The sequence below is a fragment of the Narcine bancroftii genome, chromosome 5 (genome assembly GCF_036971445.1).
Source record: "Narcine bancroftii isolate sNarBan1 chromosome 5, sNarBan1.hap1, whole genome shotgun sequence".
Taxonomy (NCBI): Eukaryota; Metazoa; Chordata; class Chondrichthyes; order Torpediniformes; family Narcinidae; genus Narcine; species Narcine bancroftii.
Window position 1 is genome coordinate 66105232 of NC_091473.1, and position 22650 is coordinate 66127881.

Genomic DNA, 22650 nt, shown 5'->3' on the forward strand with positions numbered 1-22650 from the left:
ATGCCATCAAAATGAAGAGCATCAATACGATGCCTCAGTGTAACGTGGGAAATCACTTCCAATCCTGGCCCAATTCCATCTCATATCCTATTATTAGAACATGAGCCCTCTCCGGCTAGCCAGAAGGCAGGTTCAGTGTGGAGTTAAGGTCCTACTTGAGTGTTCAAGTAGAACAACAGTGACTGCAACTTCAACAGAACAAATGAGTCACATTTCAATTTTTTTGGTACCTCACATTTCTTTACACCAGGAGGCAATTCAGCCCATCAAGTCTCTGCCAACCCACAGTTCTCATTAATTTTCTATATAGCCTTTTCTTCCGACAAGACATTTCAAAGAAGCAATAGTAAATATTAAGTAGCAGCGAAAGGGCAAAGGCCAGCAGACAGCTAATGTGAACCTCAGTTCCTGAGGGATATAGACAGGGTAGACAGTTGTAAACTTTTTTCCAATGCAAAGGTATCTGTAACTAGAGAACATTGTTTTAAGGTAAGGAGCAAGAAGTTTAAAAGGAATACAAGGAGGAATTTCCTTCATTCAGATGGAATGTTGAGAAAGTGGAAGAGGCAGAGTAACAAATATTGAGACGATTGTGCTTGGAATCTACTTGAGTATAGATGGATACGGAGATCAGCATTAACAGGGTGCATCGAAGGGCCTGGTTCTATGTAGTATAATTCTACAACCATGGCTTTGAATGAATGACAAGAACTTTAACACTGAGCACTTCTTAGCCAACAGCTAGTGTAACGCCACAATGCTGGGTGAGAAAGATGTGGTTGAATTTATAAAATCTAAACAAAGCACGGTAACAGGCCCGACTGGCCCACAAGCCAATGCTACCCAAATACAACAATTAAGCTGCAACCCCTGTACTTGGAGGGTGGGAGGAAAAGATGAAACCCACACAGGTCACAGGGAGAATGTACAGACACACAGTGCCGGATTCAAATAAAAGGAGTTGGGAGAGAGCGTCAAAGATCATGCACTAAATTCAATGGCGTGGTGCAGCAAGTAGTGCCATTAACCTCACAATTCCAATCAGGGATCTCAGTGCTGGTCTGTTTGGAGCTTGTGACTTTGTCCCATGATCTTGTGGGTTTGCCTTGGGTGCTCCAGTTTTCCTTCTCTTCTTCTTTTCTTTGGCTTGGCTTCGCGGACAAAGATTTATGGAGGGGGTAAATGTCCACGTCAGCTGCAGGTTCGTTGGTGGCTGACAAGTCCGATGCGGGACAGGCAGACACGGTTGCAGCGGTTGCAGGGGAAAATTGGTTGGTTGGGGTTGGGTGTTGGGTTTTTACTGCTTTGCCTTTTGTCAGTAAGGTGGGCTCTGCGGTCTTCTTCAAAGGAGGTTGCTGCCCGCCAAACTGTGAGGCGCCAAGATGCACGGTTTGAGGCGATATCAGCCCACTGGCGGTGGTCAATGTGGCAGGCACCAAGAGATTTCTTTAGGCAGTCCTTGTACCTTTTCTTTGGTGCACCTCTGTCACGGTGGCCAGTGGAGAGCTCGCCATATAACACAATCTTGGGAAGGTGATGGTCCTCCATTCTGGAGACGTGACCCACCCAGCACAGCTGGATCTTCAGCAGCGTGGACTCGATGCTGTCGACCTCTGCCGTCTCGAGTACTTCGACGTTAGGGATGAAAGCGCTCCAATGGATGTTGTGGATGGAGTGGAGACAACGCTGGTGGAAGCGTTCTAGGAGCCGTAGGTGATGCCGGTAGAGGACCCATGATTCGGAGCCGAACAGGAGTGTGGGTATGACAACGGCTCTGTATACACTTATCTTTGTGAGGTTTTTCAGTTGGTTGTTTTTCCAGACTCTTTTGTGTAGTCTTCCAAAGGCGCTATTTGCCTTGGCGAGTCTGTTGTCTATCTCGTTGTCGATCCTTGCATCTGATGAAATGGTGCAGCCGAGATAGGTAAACTGGTTGACCGTTTTGAGTTTTGTGTGCCCGATGGAGATGTGGGGGGGCTGGTAGTCAGGGTGGGGAGCTGGCTGATGGAGGACCTCCGTTTTCTTCAGGCTGACTTCCAGGCCAAACATTTCGGCAGTTTCCGCAAAACAGGACGTCAAGCGCTGAAGAGCTGGCTCTGAATGGGCAACTAAAGCGGCATCGTCTGCAAAGAGTAGTTCACGGACAAGTTTCTCTTGTGTCTTGGTGTGAGCTTGCAGGCTCAGATTGAAGAGACTGCCATCCGTGCGGTACCGGATGTAAACAGTGTCTTCATTGTTGAGGTCTTTCATGGCTTGGTTCAGCATCATGCTGAAGAAGATTGAAAAGAGGGTTGGTGCGAGAACACAGCCTTGCTTCACGCCTTCTACAGATACCTTAACTGATAAGTGCAAACTCCCTTGTAGTGCTGGTGATTGGCTGTAGAATCAGAGGGGAGCTGGTAGCATGGTGACAGCAAATAAGGAGAGGGGTCACAAATGAAACTCTTGGGAATGCACCAACAGGCCAAATGACCTTCTGTTTCATTGTCGGCAAAGGTTTGCGAAGTGCAGATCAGGGTTTCAGCAACCCTTGAGCAAAGTAAGGGACCTGACCAAGTGGAAACAGGATGCAGATACAGCAACAGACACTCTACTGGAGGGACTCAGTGACTTGAGCAGTGTCTGCTGGAGAGAAGGAACGGTTGATGTTTCAGGACAGAACCCTTTGTCAAGATAGTTTGTTGCTCAAGCAGCATCTGTGGGGTAAAGAGGATCTGTTGACATTGCTTGATGAAGTATCCTGACCCAATATGTCCACGGTTTCTCCCCACAAGGTGCTGCTTGAACTGTTGACTCCCTCCACAGTTCGATGTTGGCACTAGAAATAGATGTTCACAGAATCCCAAATGGGAGTCAAATGTGATACCAAGGTCAGGCCGCTGAGAATACCCTCTCTCCAATGTGCCAGGACTGGATTAGAAGTGGGGATCTCCTCTGTGGCCTTGAATGAGCTAGATCATGTGATACATTGCTTCATAATACAGGACTTATTCACAGATGAGTTCTTGACAACAGTGAAAGATCAATATCACAAATGCACGTGGATGGTACCTCCCAACTTTTCATTTTACCTGATTTTACCATCAACTGGGAGCAGCTACTGGTGAGGTGAATCTCTGTGTTGATTACGTAGGCTGATCCTTCCTGTCAGCACCAGATCAAGGGCAGCTGAAGGCAGCCAGTCATGAATGTTCTCAGGCAGGGCACCAGTTGTGACAGCTGTGTCTGCAGCTTTCTGGTCATGCCCATGTAACTTAGCCTCATGTTCGGGACAGAAGGGCTGTCCTGCATCCTACTTTTCCGTCTTCATCATAGCATGCAAACAGGCCCTTTGGCCCAATGTCCATATTGGCCACAAACAGTGGGATAGAAACTTGTCCCGGGCAGCGCCAGACCTTGGCAAAGCAACCACCTGTTTCACACCCTGCTCAGATAAACCTACCCTCCATGGACTTCCCTGTCCATCTCCCTCAACTTTAAGTTTATTTGTCACAGATACCTCTTCTGTGTGCATTCTAGCAAGTTAATTCCATTATTCACACAGCTATTCAAAGCAGAGGGGAAAGAGTTACAGAATATGGTGTCACTTCACAGCAAGGGCAGCATGAGAGCATTGTTGTGGGATTCATTCAGGAGCCTGATGGCTGCTGGGAAGAAACTGTCTTAATGGTTGCTGGTGTGTGCCTTCACACTCAAACCTTCTCTCCTATGGGAGGTGGGAGAAAAGAGTGTGCCTGGGGTGTGAAGGTTCTCCAATATGGCCTTTCCCAAGTTGCAGGAGGTGTAGATGGGTGTACAGAGGGCAGGAAGGTTTTCCTGATGTTGAGTGCTGTGTTCATTGCTTTATGCAGCTCAACTCTGGCATTTCCTTTTTCCATGGCCAGCTTCAATTTTAAAATTGACATGGAGTGGTAATAAGGATCAATGCATTATGGGCGGAGTATGGCCATTAATCCAAGATTTTTAATGTTCCCACTGGATCTGGAGAATGATTGTGGAGCAGAGCAAATAAACCCCTTCAGTCTGCCCTATCATTTAACTGGATCAATGGTAATGTGTACTGCCACTCAGGTAAACCCCTCCATCCCATACCTTGTAATCTTGACCCAACAAACATCTATAGACCGCATTCTCCATCACCCAGTCAGGCAGATTTTATGGCAGCTCTGGTAATAAAGTCTTTCTGATGCCATTCCCAGATAATCTGTGAACCACCACCATGCTCTTTCCCAAGGCTACACCTGAACCCCTTCATTTCTCAACAACTTGTATGGATCATTGGGTTGGCTCACCTGCGACCAGGATGTTTTGAACCACTTTGAGCAGGGCCTCTCAAAGCAGGCTGCTTCCTTGTCTGGCTTTGCGCTGTGTACACATTGATCCTCCTCATACTCCCGGTACATCCCGTTTTCCAAGCCAGCGCACAGAATCCTTCGGCTTTTTCTCCCACGACCACATGTAGCATTGCACTGAAACAGGACGGCCTGTGTTTATTGAAGTCAGACACCAGAAGGAGCTGAAGAGCCAACTCCATCATCACCTCCAGTGAAGTTCAAACAACCCTCATCCAACTCAGCCCCCAGAAAGTTCTGCATCCCACAAATGAGGTCTCAGTGTGATGAAGTCACTCATCAGCACCAATCCCCTCACAGCTGTCCAGAGCCAAGGAGTGGCTCTGTGGTGGAGACACGACACCAGAGACCCAGATTCGGTCTCGACCTCTGAATAATAAAAACAATGCTAAAAACTTTGACATCGTGCACATTGTGCAGATGCACTGATATTCTTATATGCTACATCCAAACGTGCACTAGCAAACAGCACAATGGTGCACAATTAAATTAAAAAGGGACCAATAATAAATATTCAGTTATCCTATTGTAGAAAAATGAATCTGTAAACATGCAAATAATCCTTCTGTGGTGTTGGAGCAATCCCTGATCTATATTAACAATGAGAGGTTCACTTGTAAAGGAAAACTATCATAGTAAAACCCAAATGAAGTAAAAGAGACAATAGGTACACAAAATAAAATTCTGAGTGGAGTTTGCACTGGACTTTAGAGTACTCTGGATTTTTTTCCCCACATCCCAAAGTCGTGAAGGTTAATTGGCCTCTGTCGGTTGACCCTTGTATATGAGTGGTGGAATCAGGAGGAGCAGATGGGGATGTGAGGAGAATAACATGAGCTCATTGCAGCATCAGTGTAGATTGAGCAGACTCGATGGGTCGAAGGGCCAATTGGCCTCGTGCCCTCATGCCTGATCATTTGGCGAAATCCTCAAGCAAAACAAAGACTGACTCAGGGTGAGCTGAAAGACATATTCCTGGAGAGTCAGCCAAAGGGGCTGGTCCACCAGGGAGTTTGTGCAGGTCATGGGCTTCTGGGTAAAGTCTCCTTCCATCTACCACTTCCATTTCAATTCCCCGCCAAGGCTCCCCCCTCTCTTGGCCATCAAATTCCTGCTGGAAAGCCTGCCCCAGCCTGGAGATGCTGACTGGACCCAATGCAAGTCACAGGTACAGCTCCCATTGTGTCCCTCCACATTGCTGTTTCACAGAAAATGCTGTTCAGGTCCACTTTGTGCCCACAACTCGGGCGGGCTCACTGTAGTTCAGCTGCAGAGGGCTCACTCAGAGTAAATATTTGGTCCATTCGCTCCACTCTCCCAATGAATGCAGGAAGGAGGGAGAAGAATGCTAGAGCTACACATCAACCTCGCAGACACCTAAACTCACAGCTGAACGCCCATGTATTCTAGCTTTGATGAGGTAAGATCTCCAGTGCAGGGATGAACACAGCTGTGAGGGGCACAAGCTAACCAGTGTCTCAAAACTCAGTCCGGTTTCAACGCTGCCCTACAGCCTTGCTCCCTTTCCGTCTCCAAACACCCAGGATCTCACCCAAACCATCTCCACCCATACCCAGACCCTCACCTAGACTGTCCGCACCCACACCCTCCCTACCCAAACTGACCTCCTCACACCCAGACCCTCATCCACACCCACATCCCACCCTCACCACTCACACTGTCCCCGCCCACACCCTCCCAACCCACACCAACCCTCAGCTACACCATCCGCACCGACACCCAAAACGTCCCCACCGACACCCAGACCGTCCCCACCGACACCCAGACCGTCCCCACCGACACCCAGACCGTCCCCACCAGACCGTCCCCACCGACACCCAGACCGACCCACCGACACCCAGACCGACCCACCGACACCCAGACCGACCCACCGACACCCAGACCGACCCACCGACACCCAGACCGACCCACCGACACCCAGACCGACCCACCGACACACAGACTGACCCACCGACACACAGACATCCCCATCGACACCCAGACGTCCCCATCGACACCCACCCAGACTCCCTTCATTCACACTCCTTTCAGTGTGATACCAGCTCATGACAGATCTGAATGGAAAGGTCCTTCTCGAAGCTGGAATATCTTTCACACATCTATCATTCAAGGTTCAAGTCATAAATTACTGCCAGGTCATCACAGAGCCCCTGGACACATTCATGAAGGTCACATTGACTTCAACCAGTTCCCCCTCCCTGTAAAAGCCCTGCTTATTTTCAGCAATGCCAGCTGCCCAATGGCACTTCTGTCCTGCTGAGATGTGCAGGCACTTCGTTCCACAGCTGCCGTTGACTTCATGCCACATCTGTGAAAGCTGGCAGGGATGACCGTCCAGCTGCCAACTTTATAGAGTTGAAGTGTGAAAGTCAGTCCCTCTCAGCGGTTATCCAGTTCATCCCAGTCTCACACTCGCGATTCCAGGTGTTTTCTCGGCCCTCCTGTGCTCCTCTCACTCAGGCCTCCAGTCTGCCACTAGAAATGGGGGAGCAGGGAGCCACAGGAAGGGTGCTTGCCGAGGCAGGGAACCAGATTGCCAGCACTGAGACCTAGAACCCACTCCGCCCATGCATGCTCACCTACCTGGTCCCATTCCTGTGACACCCAATGGGGGGGGCAGTCTTTATCTCCACAGGGGTGCACTGCCAGTGGCTTGGTCATCACATCACACTGAGAGTCCGGCAGGAGCATCCCTTCGTTGTCCCGGCAAACCACATATCGCATCATCCGGCCTATGCCGCACGCTCCTGAGCACTTCCATGGTAGAGCAGAATGGAAAGCTAAGAGTCAGCAAAGGCAGGAGACCCTCATGCAGAGCCGAGCCCACAAGGCTAGACTAGCCACCCCTCCCTAATCAGTCTTCTCTCCCATCTTGAAGGGCAACGGGTTTACGAGTAGGATCAAGGGGATGAGAGGGTGCATGCTCGAGGGCCTGTACTAGATGGAGTTGAGATTTGATTGAAACATTTGGACTATTGAAAGGCCTGGATAGAGTGGATGTAGAGAAGATGGGACCAGAGAGCAAACTTTCAGAAGTAAAAGAAGTCACTTTAGAACAGAGATGAGGAGAAGTTTCTTTTGCCAGATGGTGGTGAATCTGTTGAATTTGTTGCCACAGATGGTTGTGGAGGCCAAGTCCTTGGGTAGATTTAAAGATGAGGTTAATAAGTTCTTGTCAAAGGTTATGGGGAGAAGGCAGGAGAGTGGGATTAAGAGGGAAAATACATCAGCTATAATTTGAATGGGAGCAGACTCGATGGACTGATCGGCCTGATTCAGGCCCTGAGTCAAATGGTGTAGGTGTAATGAACATCAGCAAAATGGCAATTATGCATCATTCTGATTGAGAAATCACTTCACCCTTCATGCCACAAATCTTCCAAGGGGGGGAGAAACACAGGGGGTTCACCACCACCTTTCCATAGGCAAGCAGGAATGTGTAGGAAAAAATGGATTCTCACATCACCAGGATGGATTAGAGGTAACAGCGGATCAGTGTGAGTGGAGGTGACAGAAGGATCAGTAGGAGTGGAGGTGACAGAAGGGTCAGTGGGAGTGGAGGTGACAGAAGGGTCAGTGGGAGTGGAGGTGACAGAGGGTCAGTGGGAGTGGAGGTGACAGAAGGGTCAGTGGGAGTGGAGGTGACAGAAGGGTCAGTGGGAGTGGAGGTGTCAGAGGGTCAGTGGGAGTGGAGGTGACAGAGGGTCAGTGGGAGTGGAGGTGACAGAAGGGTCAGTGGGAGTGGAGGTGTCAGAGGGTCAGTGGGAGTGGAGGTGACAGAGGGTCAGTGGGAGTGGAGGTGACAGAAGGGTCAGTGGGAGTGGAGGTGACAGAAGGGTCAGTGGGAGTGGAGGTGACAGGGTCAGTGGGAGTGGAGGTGACAGGGTCAGTGGGAGGAGAGGTGACAGGGTCAGTGGGAGTAGAGGTGACAGGGTCAGTGGGAGTGGAGGTGACAGGGTCAGTGGGAGTGGAGGTGACAGGGTCAGAGGGAGTGGAGGTGACAGGGTCAGTGGGAGTGGAGGTGACAGGGTCAGTGGGAGTGGAGGTGACAGGGTCAGAGGGAGTGGAGGTGACAGAGGGTCAGTGGGAGTGGAGGTGACAGGGTCAGTGGGAGTGGAGGTGACAGGGTCAGTGGGAGTGGAGTTGACAGAGGGTCAGTGGAAGTGGAGGTGACAGAGACTCAGTGGGAGTGGAGATGACAGGGTCAGTGGGAGTAGAGGTGACAGGGTCAGTGGGAGTAGAGGTGACAGGGTCAGTGGGAGTGGAGGTGACAGGGTCAGTGGGAGTGGAGGTGACAGGGTCAGTGGGAGTGGAGGTGACAGGGTCAGTGGGAGTGGAGGTGACAGGGTCAGTGGGAGTGGAGATGACAGGGTCAGTGGGAGTGGAGGTGACAGGGTCAGTGGGAGTGGAGGTGACAGGGTCAGAGGGAGTGGAGGTGGCAGGGTCAGTGGGAGTAGAGGTGAAAGGGTCAGTGGGAGTGGAGGTGACAGGGTCAGTGGGAGTGGAGGTGACAGGGTCAGTGGGAGTGGAGGTGACAAGGTCAGTGGGAGTGGAGGTGACAGGGTCAGTGGGAGTGGAGGTGACAGAGGGTCAGTGGGAGTGGAGGTGACAGAGGTCAGTGGGAGTGGAGGTGACAGGGTCAGTGGGAGTGGAGGTGACAGGGTCAGTGGGAGTGGAGGTGACAGGGTCAGTGGGAGTGGAGGTGACAGGGTCAGAGGGAGTGGAGGTGACAGGGTCAGTGGGAGTAGAGGTGACAGGGTCAGTGGGAGTAGAGGTGACAGGGTCAGTGGGAGTAGAGGTGACAGGGTCAGTGGAGGTAGAGGTGACAGGGTCAGTGGGAGTGGAGGTGACAGGGTCAGAAGGAGTGGAGGTGACAGGGTCAGAGGGAGTGGAGGTGACAGGGTCAGTGGGAGTAGAGTTGACAGGGTCAGTGGGAGTAGAGGTGACAGGGTCAGTGGGAGTAGAGGTGACAGGATCAGTGGGAGTAGAGGTGACAGGGTCAGTGGGAGTAGAGGTGACAGGGTCAGTGGGAGTAGAGGTGACAGGGTCAGTGGGAGTAGAAGTGACAGGGTCAGTGGGAGTGGAGGTGACAGGGTCAGTGGGAGTGGAGGTGACAGGGTCAGTGGGAATGGAGGTGACAGAGGGTCAGTGGGAGTGGAGGTGACAGAGGTCAGTGGGAGTGGAGGTGACAGAGGTCAGTGGGAGTGGAGGTGACAGGGTCAGTGGGAGTGGAGGTGACAGGGTCAGTGGGAATGGAGGTGACAGAGGGTCAGTGGGAGTGGAGGTGACAGAGGTCAGTGGGAGTGGAGGTGACAGGGTCAGTGGGAGTGGAGGTGACAGGGTCAGTGGGAGTGGAGGTGACAGGGTCAGTGGGAGTGGAGGTGACAGGGTCAGTGGGAGTGGAGGTGACAGGGTCAGTGGGAGTGGAGGTGACAGAGGTCAGTGGGAGTGGAGGTGACAGGGTCAGTGGGAGTGGAGGTAACTGGGTCAGTGGGAGTGGAGGTAACAGTGTCAGTGGGAGTGGAGGTGACAGGGTCAGTGGCAGTGCAGGTGACAGGGTCAGTGGGAGTGGAGGTGACAGAGGGTCAGTGGGAGTGGAGGTGACAGGGTCAGTGGGAGTGGAGGTGACAGGGTCAGTGGGAGTGGAGGTGACAGGGTCAGTGGGAGTGGAAGTGACAGAGGGTCAGTGGGAGTGGAGGTGACAGGGTCAGTGGTAGTGGAGGTGACAGGGTCAGTGGGAGTGGAAGTGACAGAGGGTCAGTGGGAGTGGAGGTAAGTGTCAGTGGGAGTAGAGGTGACAGGGTCAGTGGAGGTAGAGGTGACAGGGTCAGTGGGAGTGGAGGTGACAGAAGGGTCAGTAGGAGTGGAGGTGACAAAGGGTCAGTGGGAGTGGAGGTGACAGGGGGTCAGTGGAAGTGGTGGTGACAGAGACTCAGTGGGAGTGGAGATGACAGGGTCAGTGGGAGTGGAGGTGACAGGGTCAGTGGGAGTGGAGGTGACAGGGTCAGTGGGAGTGGAGGTGACAGAGACTCAGTGGGAGTGGAGGTGACAGGGTCAGTGGGAGTGGAGGTAACAGTGTCAGTGGGAGTGGAGGTGACAGGGTCAGTGGGAGTGGAGGTGACAGGGTCAGTGGGAGTGGAGGTGACAGAGGGTCAGTGGGAGTGGAGGTGACAGGGTCAGTGGGAGTGGAGGTGACAGGGTCAGTGGGAGTGGAGGTGACAGGGTCAGTGGGAGTGGAGGTGACAGAGGGTCAGTGGGAGTGGAGGTGACAGAGGGTCAGTGGGAGTGGAGGTGACATGGTCAGTGGGAGTGGAGGTGACAGGTTCAGTGGGAGTGGAGGTGACAGGGTCAGTGGGAGTGGAGATGACAGGGTCAGTGGGAGTGGAGGTAACAGTGTCAGTGGGAGTAGAGGTGACAGGGTCAGTGGAGGTAGAGGTGACAGGGTCAGTGGGAGTGGAGGTGACAGAAGGGTCAGTAGGAGTGGAGGTGACAAAGGGTCAGTGGGAGTGGAGGTGACAGGGGGTCAGTGGAAGTGGAAGTGACAGAGACTCGGGAGTGGAGATGACAGGGTCAGTGGGAGTGGAGGTGACAGGGTCAGTGGGAGTAGAGGTGACAGGGTCAGTGGGAGTGGAGGTGACAGAGTCAGTGGGAGTGGAGGTGACAGGGTCAGTGGGAGTAGAGGTGACAGGGTCAGTGGGAGTAGAGGTGACAGGGTCAGTGGGAGTAGAGGTGACAGGGTCAGTGGGAGTGGAGGTGACAGGGTCAGTGGGAGTGGAGGTGACAGGGTCAGTGGGAGTGGAGGTGACAGGGTCAGTGGGAGTAGAGGTGACAGGGTCAGTGGGAGTGGAGGTGACAGGGTCAGTGGGAGTGGAGGTGACAGGGTCAGTGGGAGTGGAGGTGACAGGGTCAGTGGGAGTGGAGGTGACAGGGTCAGAGGGAGTGAAGGTGACAGGGTCAGTGGGAGTGGAGGTGACAGGGTCAGTGGGAGTGGAGGTGACAGGGTCATTGGAAGTAGAGGTGACAGGGTCAGTGGGAGTAGAGGTGTCAGAGGGTCAGTGGTTGTGGAGGTGACAGAGACTCAGTGGGAGTGGAGGTGACAGGGTCAGTGGGAGTAGAGGTGACAGGGTCAGTGGGAGTAGAGGTGACAGGGTCAGTGGGAGTAGAGGTGACAGGGTCAGTGGGAGTGGAGGTGACAGGGTCAGTGGGAGTAGAGGTGACAGGGTCAGTGGGAGTGGAGGTGACAGGGTCAGTGGGAGTGGAGGTGACAGGGTCAGAGGGAGTGGAGGTGACAGAGGGTCAGTGGGAGTGGAGGTGACAGGGTCAGTGGGAGTGGAGGTGACAGGGTCAGTGGGAGTGGAGGTGACAGGGTCAGTGGGAGTGGAGGTGACAGGGTCAGTGGGAGTGGAGGTGACAGAAGGGTCAGTAGGAGTGGAGGTGACAAAGGGTCAGTGGGAGTGGAGGTGACAGGGGGTCAGTGGAAGTGGAGGTGACAGAGACTCAGTGGGAGTGGAGATGACAGGGTCAGTGGGAGTGGAGGTGACAGGGTCAAAGGGAGTAGAGGTGACAGGGTCAGTGGGAGTAGAGGTGACAGGGTCAGTGGGAGTAGAGGTGACAGGGTCAGTGGGAGTGGAGGTGACAGGGTCAGTGGGAGTGGAGGTGACAGGGTCAGTGGGAGTGGAGGTGACAGGGTCAGTGGGAGTGGAGGTGACAGGGTCAGAGGGAGAGGAGGTGACAGAGGGTCAGTGGGAGTGGAGGTGACAGGGTCAGTGGGAGTGGAGGTGACAGGGTCAGTGGGAGTGGAGGTGACAGGGTCAGTGGGAGTGGAGGTGACAGAAGGGTCAGTAGGAGTGGAGGTGACAAAGGGTCAGTGGGAGTGGAGGTGACAGGGGGTCAGTGGACGTGGAGGTGACAGAGACTCAGTGGGAGTGGAGATGACAGGGTCAGTGGGAGTGGAGGTGACAGGGTCAGTGGGAGTAGAGGTGACAGGGTCAGTGGGAGTGGAGGTGACAGGGTCAGTGGAAGTAGAGGTGACAGGGTCAGTGGGAGTAGAGGTGACAGGGTCAGTGGGAGTGGAGGTGACAGGGTCAGTGGGAGTAGAGGTGACAGGGTCAGTGGGAGTAGAGGTGACAGGGTCAGTGGGAGTGGAGGTGACAGGGTCAGTGGGAGTGGAGGTGACAGGGTCAGTGGGAGTGGAGGTGACAGGGTCAGTGGGAGTGGAGGTGACAGGGTCAGAGGGAGTGAAGGTGACAGGGTCAGTGGGAGTGGAGGTGACAGGGTCAGTGGGAGTGGAGGTGACAGGGTCATTGGGAGTAGAGGTGACAGGGTCAGAGGGAGTAGAGGTGACAGGGTCAGTGGGAGTAGAGGTGACAGGGTCAGTGGGAGTGGAGGTGACAGGGTCAGCGGGAGTAGAGGTGACAGGGTCAGTGGGAGTAGAGGTGACAGGGTCAGTGGGAGTGGAGGTGACAGGGTCAGTAGGAGTGGAGGTGACAGGGTCAGTGGGAGTGGAGGTGACAGGGTCAGTGGGAGTGGAGGTGACAGGGTCAGAGGGAGTGGAGGTGACAGAGGGTCAGTGGGAGTGGAGGTGACAGAAGGGTCAGTGGGAGTGGAGGTGACAGGGTCAGTGGGAGTGGAGGTGACAGGGTCAGTGGGAGTGGAGGTGACAGAGGGTCAGTGGGAGTGGAGGTGACAGAGGTCAGTGGGAGTGGAGGTGACAGGGTCAGTGGGAGTGGAGGTGACAGGGTCAGTGGGAGTGGAGGTGACAGGGTCAGTGGGAGTGGAGGTGACAGGGTCAGTGGGAGTGGAGGTGACAGAGGTCAGTGGGAGTGGAGGTGACAGGGTCAGTGGGAGTGGAGGTAACTGGGTCAGTGGGAGTGGAGGTAACAGTGTCAGTGGGAGTGGAGGTGACAGGGTCAGTGGCAGTGCAGGTGACAGGGTCAGTGGGAGTGGAGGTGACAGAGGGTCAGTGGGAGTGGAGGTGACAGGGTCAGTGGGAGTGGAGGTGACAGGGTCAGTGGGAGTGGAGGTGACAGGGTCAGTGGGAGTGGAGGTGACAGAGGGTCAGTGGGAGTGGAGGTGACATGGTCAGTGGGAGTGGAGGTGACAGGGTCAGTGGTAGTGGAGATGACAGGGTCAGTGGGAGTGGAGGTAAGTGTCAGTGGGAGTAGAGGTGACAGGGTCAGTGGAGGTAGAGGTGACAGGGTCAGTGGGAGTGGAGGTGACAGAAGGGTCAGTAGGAGTGGAGGTGACAAAGGGTCAGTGGGAGTGGAGGTGACAGGGGGTCAGTGGAAGTGGTGGTGACAGAGACTCAGTGGGAGTGGAGATGACAGGGTCAGTGGGAGTGGAGGTGACAGGGTCAGTGGGAGTGGAGGTGACAGGGTCAGTGGGAGTGGAGGTGACAGAGACTCAGTGGGAGTGGAGGTGACAGGGTCAGTGGGAGTGGAGGTAACAGTGTCAGTGGGAGTGGAGGTGACAGGGTCAGTGGGAGTGGAGGTGACAGGGTCAGTGGGAGTGGAGGTGACAGAGGGTCAGTGGGAGTGGAGGTGACAGGGTCAGTGGGAGTGGAGGTGACAGGGTCAGTGGGAGTGGAGGTGACAGGGTCAGTGGGAGTGGAGGTGACAGAGGGTCAGTGGGAGTGGAGGTGACAGAGGGTCAGTGGGAGTGGAGGTGACAGAGGGTCAGTGGGAGTGGAGGTGACATGGTCAGTGGGAGTGGAGGTGACAGGGTCAGTGGGAGTGGAGGTGACAGGGTCAGTGGGAGTGGAGATGACAGGGTCAGTGGGAGTGGAGGTAACAGTGTCAGTGGGAGTAGAGGTGACAGGGTCAGTGGAGGTAGAGGTGACAGGGTCAGTGGGAGTGGAGGTGACAGAAGGGTCAGTAGGAGTGGAGGTGACAAAGGGTCAGTGGGAGTGGAGGTGACAGGGGGTCAGTGGAAGTGGAAGTGACAGAGACTCAGTGGGAGTGGAGTTGACAGGGTCAGTGGGAGTGGAGGTGACAGGGTCAGTGGGAGTAGAGGTGACAGGGTCAGTGGGAGTGGAGGTGACAGAGTCAGTGGGAGTGGAGGTGACAGGGTCAGTGGGAGTAGAGGTGACAGGGTCAGTGGGAGTAGAGGTGACTGGGTCAGTGGGAGTGGAGGTGACAGGGTCAGTGGGAGTGGAGGTGACAGGGTCAGTGGGAGTGGAGGTGACAGGGTCAGTGGGAGTAGAGGTGACAGGGTCAGTGGGAGTGGAGGTGACAGGGTCAGTGGGAGTGGAGGTGACAGGGTCAGTGGGAGTGGAGGTGACAGGGTCAGTGGGAGTGGAGGTGACAGGGTCAGAGGGAGTGAAGGTGACAGGGTCAGTGGGAGTGGAGGTGACAGGGTCAGTGGGAGTGGAAGTGACAGGGTCATTGGAAGTAGAGGTGACAGGGTCAGTGGGAGTAGAGGTGTCAGAGGGTCAGTGGTTGTGGAGGTGACAGAGACTCAGTGGGAGTGGAGGTGACAGGGTCAGTGGGAGTAGAGGTGACAGGGTCAGTGGGAGTAGAGGTGACAGGGTCAGTGGGAGTAGAGGTGACAGGGTCAGTGGGAGTGGAGGTGACAGGGTCAGTGGGAGTGGAGGTGACAGGGTCAGTGGGAGTGGAGGTGACAGGGTCAGTGGGAGTGGAGGTGACAGGGTCAGAGGGAGTGGAGGTGACAGAGGGTCAGTGGGAGTGGAGGTGACAGGGTCAGTGGGAGTGGAGGTGACAGGGTCAGTGGGAGTGGAGGTGACAGGGTCAGTGGGAGTGGAGGTGACAGAAGGGTCAGTAGGAGTGGAGGTGACAAAGGGTCAGTGGGAGTGGAGGTGACAGGGGGTCAGTGGAAGTGGAGGTGACAGAGACTCAGTGGGAGTGGAGATGACAGGGTCAGTGGGAGTGGAGGTGACAGGGTCAAAGGGAGTAGAGGTGACAGGGTCAGTGGGAGTAGAGGTGACAGGGTCAGTGGGAGTAGAGGTGACAGGGTCAGTGGGAGTAGAGGTGACAGGGTCAGTGGGAGTGGAGGTGACAGGGTCAGTGGGAGTGGAGGTGACAGGGTCAGTGGGAGTGGAGGTGACAGGGTCAGTGGGAGTGGAGGTGACAGGGTCAGAGGGAGTGGAGGTGACAGAGGGTCAGTGGGAGTGGAGGTGACAGGGTCAGTGGGAGTGGAGGTGACAGGGTCAGTGGGAGTGGAGGTGACAGGGTCAGAGGGAGTGGAGGTGACAGAAGGGTCAGTAGGAGTGGAGGTGACAAAGGGTCAGTGGGAGTGGAGGTGACAGGGGGTCAGTGGACGTGGAGGTGACAGAGACTCAGTGGGAGTGGAGATGACAGGGTCAGTGGGAGTGGAGGTGACAGGGTCAGTGGGAGTAGAGGTGACAGGGTCAGTGGGAGTAGAGGTGACAGGGTCAGTGGGAGTGGAGGTGACAGGGTCAGTGGGAGTAGAGGTGACAGGGTCAGTGGGAGTAGAGGTGACAGGGTCAGTGGGAGTGGAGGTGACAGGGTCAGTGGGAGTAGAGGTGACAGGGTCAGTGGGAGTAGAGGTGACAGGGTCAGTGGGAGTGGAGGTGACAGGGTCAGTGGGAGTGGAGGTGACAGGGTCAGTGGGAGTGGAGGTACAGGGTCAGTGGGAGTGGAGGTGACAGGGTCAGAGGGAGTGAAGGTGACAGGGTCAGTGGGAGTGGAGGTGACAGGGTCAGTGGGAGTGGAGGTGACAGGGTCATTGGGAGTAGAGGTGACAGGGTCAGAGGGAGTAGAGGTGACAGGGTCAGTGGGAGTAGAGGTGACAGGGTCAGTGGGAGTGGAGGTGACAGGGTCAGCGGGAGTAGAGGTGACAGGGTCAGCGGGAGTAGAGGTGACAGGGTCAGTGGGAGTAGAGGTGACAGGGTCAGTGGGAGTGGAGGTGACAGGGTCAGTAGGAGTGGAGGTGACAGGGTCAGTGGGAGTGGAGGTGACAGGGTCAGTGGGAGTGGAGGTGACAGGGTCAGAGGGAGTGGAGGTGACAGAGGGTCAGTGGGAGTGGAGGTGACAGGGTCAGTGGGAGTGGAGGTGACAGGGTCAGTGGGAGTGGACGTGACAGGGTCAGTGGGAGTGGAGGTGACAGAAGGGTCAGTAGGAATGGAGGTGACAAAGGGTCAGTGGGAGTGGAGGTGACAGGGGGTCAGTGGAAGTGGAGGTGACAGAGACTCAGTGGGAGTGGAGATGACAGGGTCAGTGGGAGTGGAGGTGACAGGGTCAGTGGGAGTAGAGGTGACAGGGTCAGTGGGAGTGGAGGTGACAGGGTCAGTGGGAGTAGAGGTGACAGGGTCAGTGGGAGTGGAGGTGACAGGGTCAGTGGGAGTAGAGGTGACAGGGTCAGTGGGAGTAGAGGTGACAGGGTCAGTGGGAGTGGAGGTGACAGGGTCAGTGGGAGTGGAGGTGACAGGGTCAGTGGGAGTGGAGGTGACAGGGTCAGTGGGAGTGGAGGTGACAGGGTCAGTGGGAGTGGAGGTGACAGGGTCAAAGGGAGTGGAGGTGAAAGGGTCAGTGGGAGTGGAGGTGACAGGGTCAGTGGGAGTGGAGGTGACAGGGTCAGAGGGAGTAGAGGTGACAGGGTCAGTGGGAGTAGAGGTGACAGGGTCAGTGGGAGTGGAGGTGACAGGGTCAGTGGGAGTGGAGGTGACAGGGTCAGAGGGAGTGGAGGTGACAGGGTCAGTGGGAGTGGAGGTGACAGGGTCAGTGGGAGTGGAGGTGACAGGGTCAGAGGGAGTGGAGGTGACAGAGGGTCAGTGGGAGTGGAGGTGACAGGGTCAGTGGGAGTGGAGGTGACAGGGTCAGTGGGAGTGGAGGTGACAGGGTCAGTGGGAGTGGAGGTGACAGAGGGTCAGTGGGAGTGGAGGTGACAGGGTCAGTGGGAGTGGAGGTGACAGGGTCAGTGGGAGTGGAGGTGACAGGGTCAGTGGGAGTGGAGGTGACAGAGACTCAGTGGGAGTGGAGATGACAGGGTCAGTGGAAGTAGAGGTGACAGGGTCAGTGGGAGTAGAGCTGACAGGGTCAGTGGGAGTGGAGGTGACAGGGTCACTGGGAGTGGAGGTGACAGGGTCAGTGGGAGTGGAGGTGACAGGGTCAGTGGGAGGTGAGGTGACAGGGTCAGTTGGAGTGGAGGTGACAGGGTCAGTGGGAGTGGAGGTGACAGGGTCAGAGGGAGTGGAGGTGACAGGGTCAGTGGGAGTAGAGGTGACAGGGTCAGTGGGAGTAGAGGTGACAGGGTCAGTGGGAGTAGAGGTGACAGGGTCAGTGGAGGTAGAGGTGACAGGGTCAGTGGGAGTAGAGGTGACAGGGTCAGTGGGAGTGGAGGTGACAGGGTCAGAAGGAGTGGAGGTGACAGGGTCAGAGGGAGTGGAGGTGACAGGGTCAGTGGGAGTAGAGGTGACAGGGTCAGTGGAAGTAGACGTGACAGGGTCAGTGGGAGTAGAGGTGACAGGATCAGTGGGAGTAGAGGTGACAGGGTCAGTGGGAGTAGAGGTGACAGGGTCAGTGGGAGTAGAGGTGACAGGGTCAGTGGGAGTAGAGGTGACAGGGTCAGTGGGAGTGGAGGTGACAGGGTCAGAGGGAGTGGAGGTTACAGAAGGTCAGTAGGAGTGGAGGTGACAGAAGGGTCAGTGGGAGTGGAGGTGACAGGGTCAGTGGGAGTGGAGGTGACAGGGTCAGTGGGAGTGGAGGTGACAGAGGGTCAGTGGGAGTGTAGGTGACAGAGGTCAGTGGGAGTGGAGGTGACAGGGTCAGTGGGAGTGGAGGTGACAGGGTCAGTGGGAGTGGAGGTGACAGGGTCAGTGGGAGTGGAGGTGACAGGGTCAGTGGGAGTGGAGGTGACAGAGGGTCAGTGGGAGTGGAGGTGACAGAGGTCAGTCGGAGTGGAGGTGACAGGGTCAGTGGGAGTGGAGGTGACAGGGTCAGTGGGAGTGGAGGTGACAGGGTCAGTGGGAGTGGAGGTGACAGGGTCAGTGGGAGTGGAGGTGACAGGGTCAGTGGGAGTGGAGGTGACAGAGGGTCAGTGGGAGTGGAGGTGACAGGGTCAGTGGGAGTGGAGGTGACAGAGGGTCAGTGGGAGTGGAGGTGACAGGGTCAGTGGGAGTGGAGGTGACAGGGTCAGTGGGAGTGGAGGTGACAGGGTCAGTGGGAGTGGAGGTGACAGGGTCAGTGGGAGTGGAGGTGACAGGGTCAGTGGGAGTGGAGGTGACAGGGTCAGTGGGAGTGGAGGTGACAGGGTCAGTGGGAGTGGAGGTGACAGGGTCAGTGGGAGTGAAGGTGACAGAGGTTCAGTGGGATTGGAGGTGACAGGGGGTCAGTGGGAGTGGAGGTGACAGGGTCAGTGGGAGTGGAGGTGACAGAGGGTCAGTGGGAGTGGAGGTGACAGAGGGTCAGTGGGAGTGGAGGTGACAGGGTCAGTGGGAGTGGAGGTGACAGAGGGTCAGTGGGAGTGGAGGTGACAGGGTCAGTGGTAGTGGAGATGACAGGGTCAGTGGGAGTGGAGGTAACAGTGTCAGTGGGAGTAGAGGTGACAGGGTCTGTGGAGGTAGAGGTGACAGGGTCAGTGGGAGTGGAGGTGACAGAAGGGTCAGTAGGAGTGGAGGTGACAAAGGGTCAGTGGGAGTGGAGGTGACAAAGGGTCAGTGGGAGTGGAGGTGACAGGGGGTCAGTGGAAGTGGAGGTGACAGAGACTCAGTGGGAGTGGAGATGACAGGGTCAGTGGGAGTGGAGGTGACAGGGTCAGTGGGAGTGGAGGTGACAGGGTCAGTGGGAGTGGAGGTGACAGAGACTCAGTGGGAGTGGAGGTGACAGGGTCAGTGGGAGTGGAGGTAACAGTGTCAGTGGGAGTGGAGGTGACAGGGTCAGTGGGAGTGGAGGTGACAGGGTCAGTGGGAGTGGAGGTGACAGAGGGTCAGTGGGAGTGGAGGTGACAGGGTCAGTGGGAGTGGAGGTGACAGGGTCAGTGGGAGTGGAGGTGACAGGGTCAGTGGGAGTGGAGGTGACAGGGTCATTGGGAGTAGAGGTGACAGGGTCAGAGGGAGTAGAGGTGACAGGGTCAGTGGGAGTAGAGGTGACAGGGTCAGTGGGAGTGGAGGTGACAGGGTCAGCGGGAGTAGAGGTGACAGGGTCAGTGGGAGTAGAGGTGACAGGGTCAGTGGGAGTAGAGGTGACAGGGTCAGTGGGAGTGGAGGTGACAGGGTCAGTAGGAGTGGAGGTGACAGGGTCAGTGGGAGTGGAGGTGACAGGGTCAGTGGGAGTGGAGGTGACAGGGTCAGAGGGAGTGGAGGTGACAGAGGGTCAGTGGGAGTGGAGGTGACAGGGTCAGTGGGAGTGGAGGTGACAGGGTCAGTGGGAGTGGACGTGACAGGGTCAGTGGGAGTGGAGGTGACAGAAGGGTCAGTAGGAGTGGAGGTGACAAAGGGTCAGTGGGAGTGGAGGTGACAGGGGGTCAGTGGAAGTGGAGGTGACAGAGACTCAGTGGGAGTGGAGATGACAGGGTCAGTGGGAGTGGAGGTGACAGGGTCAGTGGGAGTAGAGGTGACAGGGTCAGTGGGAGTGGAGGTGACAGGGTCAGTGGGAGTAGAGGTGACAGGGTCAGTGGGAGTGGAGGTGACAGGGTCAGTGGGAGTAGAGGTGACAGGGTCAGTGGGAGTAGAGGTGACAGGGTCAGTGGGAGTGGAGGTGACAGGGTCAGTGGGAGTGGAGGTGACAGGGTCAGTGGGAGTGGAGGTGACAGGGTTAGTGGGAGTGGAGGTGACAGGGTCAGTGGGAGTGGAGGTGACAGGGTCAAAGGGAGTGGAGGTGAAAGGGTCAGTGGGAGTGGAGGTGACAGGGTCAGTGGGAGTGGAGGTGACAGGGTCAGAGGGAGTAGAGGTGACAGGGTCAGTGGGAGTAGAGGTGACAGGGTCAGTGGGAGTGGAGGTGACAGGGTCAGTGGGAGTGGAGGTGACAGAGGTCAGTCGGAGTGGAGGTGACAGGGTCAGTGGGAGTGGAGGTGACAGGGTCAGTGGGAGTGGAGGTGACAGGGTCAGTGGGAGTGGAGGTGACAGGGTCAGTGGGAGTGGAGGTGACAGGGTCAGTGGGAGTGGAGGTGACAGGGTCAGTGGGAGTGGAGGTGACAGGGTCAGAGGGAGTGGAGGTGACAGAGGGTCAGTGGGAGTGGAGGTGACAGGGTCAGTGGGAGTGGAGGTGACAGGGTCAGTGGGAGTGGAGGTGACAGGGTCAGTGGGAGTGGAGGTGACAGAAGGGTCAGTAGGAGTGGAGGTGACAAAGGGTCAGTGGGAGTGGAGGTGACAGGGGGTCAGTGGAAGTGGAGGTGACAGAGACTCAGTGGGAGTGGAGATGACAGGGTCAGTGGGAGTGGAGGTGACAGGGTCAAAGGGAGTAGAGGTGACAGGGTCAGTGGGAGTAGAGGTGACAGGGTCAGTGGGAGTAGAGGTGACAGGGTCAGTGGGAGTAGAGGTGACAGGGTCAGTGGGAGTGGAGGTGACAGGGTCAGTGGGAGTGGAGGTGACAGGGTCAGTGGGAGTGGAGGTGACAGGGTCAGTGGGAGTGGAGGTGACAGGGTCAGAGGGAGTGGAGGTGACAGAGGGTCAGTGGGAGTGGAGGTGACAGGGTCAGTGGGAGTGGAGGTGACAGGGTCAGTGGGAGTGGAGGTGACAGGGTCAGTGGGAGTGGAGGTGACAGAAGGGTCAGTAGGAGTGGAGGTGACAAAGGGTCAGTGGGATTGGAGGTGACAGGGGGTCAGTGGACGTGGAGGTGACAGAGACTCAGTGGGAGTGGAGATGACAGGGTCAGTGGGAGTGGAGGTGACAGGGTCAGTGGGAGTAGAGGTGACAGGGTCAGTGGGATTGGAGGTGACAGGGTCAGTGGGAGTAGAGGTGACAGGGTCAGTGGGAGTAGAGGTGACAGGGTCAGTGGGAGTGGAGGTGACAGAGGTCAGTGGGAGTGGAGGTGACAGGGTCAGTGGGAGTGGAGGTGACAGGGTCAGAGGGAGTAGAGGTGACAGGGTCAGTGGGAGTAGAGGTGACAGGGTCAGTGGGAGTGGAGGTGACAGGGTCAGTGGGAGTAGAGGTGACAGGGTCAGAGGGAGTGGAGGTGACAGGGTCAGTGGGAGTGGAGGTTACAGAAGGTCAGTAGGAGTGGAGGTGACAGAAGGGTCAGTGGGAGTGGAGATGACAGGGTCAGTGGAAGTAGAGGTGACAGGGTCAGTGGGAGTAGAGCTGACAGGGTCAGTGGGAGTGGAGGTGACAGGGTCACTGGGAGTGGAGGTGACAGGGTCAGTGGGAGTGGAGGTGACAGGGTCAGTGGGAGGCGAGGTGACAGGGTCAGTTGGAGTGGAGGTGACAGGGTCAGTGGGAGTGGAGGTGACAGGGTCAGAGGGAGTGGAGGTGACAGGGTCAGTGGGAGTGGAGGTGACAAAGGGTCAGTGGGAGTGGAGGTGACAGGGGGTCAGTGGAAGTGGAGGTGACAGAGACTCAGTGGGAGTGGAGATGACAGGGTCAGTGGGAGTGGAGGTGACAGGGTCAGTGGGAGTGGAGGTGACAGGGTCAGTGGGAGTGGAGGTGACAGAGACTCAGTGGGAGTGGAGGTGACAGGGTCAGTGGGAGTGGAGGTAACAGTGTCAGTGGGAGTGGAGGTGACAGGGTCAGTGGGAGTGGAGGTGACAGGGTCAGTGGGAGTGGAGGTGACAGAGGGTCAGTGGGAGTGGAGGTGACAGGGTCAGTGGGAGTGGAGGTGACAGGGTCAGTGGGAGTGGAGGTGACAAGGTCAGTGGGAGTGGAGGTGACAGGGTCATTGGGAGTAGAGGTGACAGGGTCAGAGGGAGTAGAGGTGACAGGGTCAGTGGGAGTAGAGGTGACAGGGTCAGTGGGAGTGGAGGTGACAGGGTCAGCGGGAGTAGAGGTGACAGGGTCAGTGGGAGTAGAGGTGACAGGGTCAGTGGGAGTAGAGGTGACAGGGTCAGTGGGAGTGGAGGTGACAGGGTCAGTAGGAGTGGAGGTGACAGGGTCAGTGGGAGTGGAGGTGACAGGGTCAGTGGGAGTGGAGGTGACAGGGTCAGAGGGAGTGGAGGTGACAGAGGGTCAGTGGGAGTGGAGGTGACAGGGTCAGTGGGAGTGGAGGTGACAGGGTCAGTGGGAGTGGACGTGACAGGGTCAGTGGGAGTGGAGGTGACAGAAGGGTCAGTAGGAGTGGAGGTGACAAAGGGTCAGTGGGAGTGGAGGTGACAGGGGGTCAGTGGAAGTGGAGGTGACAGAGACTCAGTGGGAGTGGAGATGACAGGGTCA

General features: G+C 56.3%; 1 protein-coding gene across 1 annotated transcript in view; it reads right to left on the reverse strand.

Annotated features, from left to right (window-relative positions):
* LOC138765299 (ADAMTS-like protein 2) overlaps positions 1-22650 on the reverse strand; it is a 184690-nt gene that overhangs the window by 12877 nt on the left and 149163 nt on the right. Inside the window, exons 15-16 of the mRNA XM_069942343.1 lie at positions 6957-7127; positions 4293-4469 (exon numbers count right to left, since the gene is read on the reverse strand). Of these exons, the coding sequence (XP_069798444.1) occupies positions 4293-4469; positions 6957-7127 (348 nt within the window). The remainder of the gene's footprint in view (positions 1-4292; positions 4470-6956; positions 7128-22650) is intronic.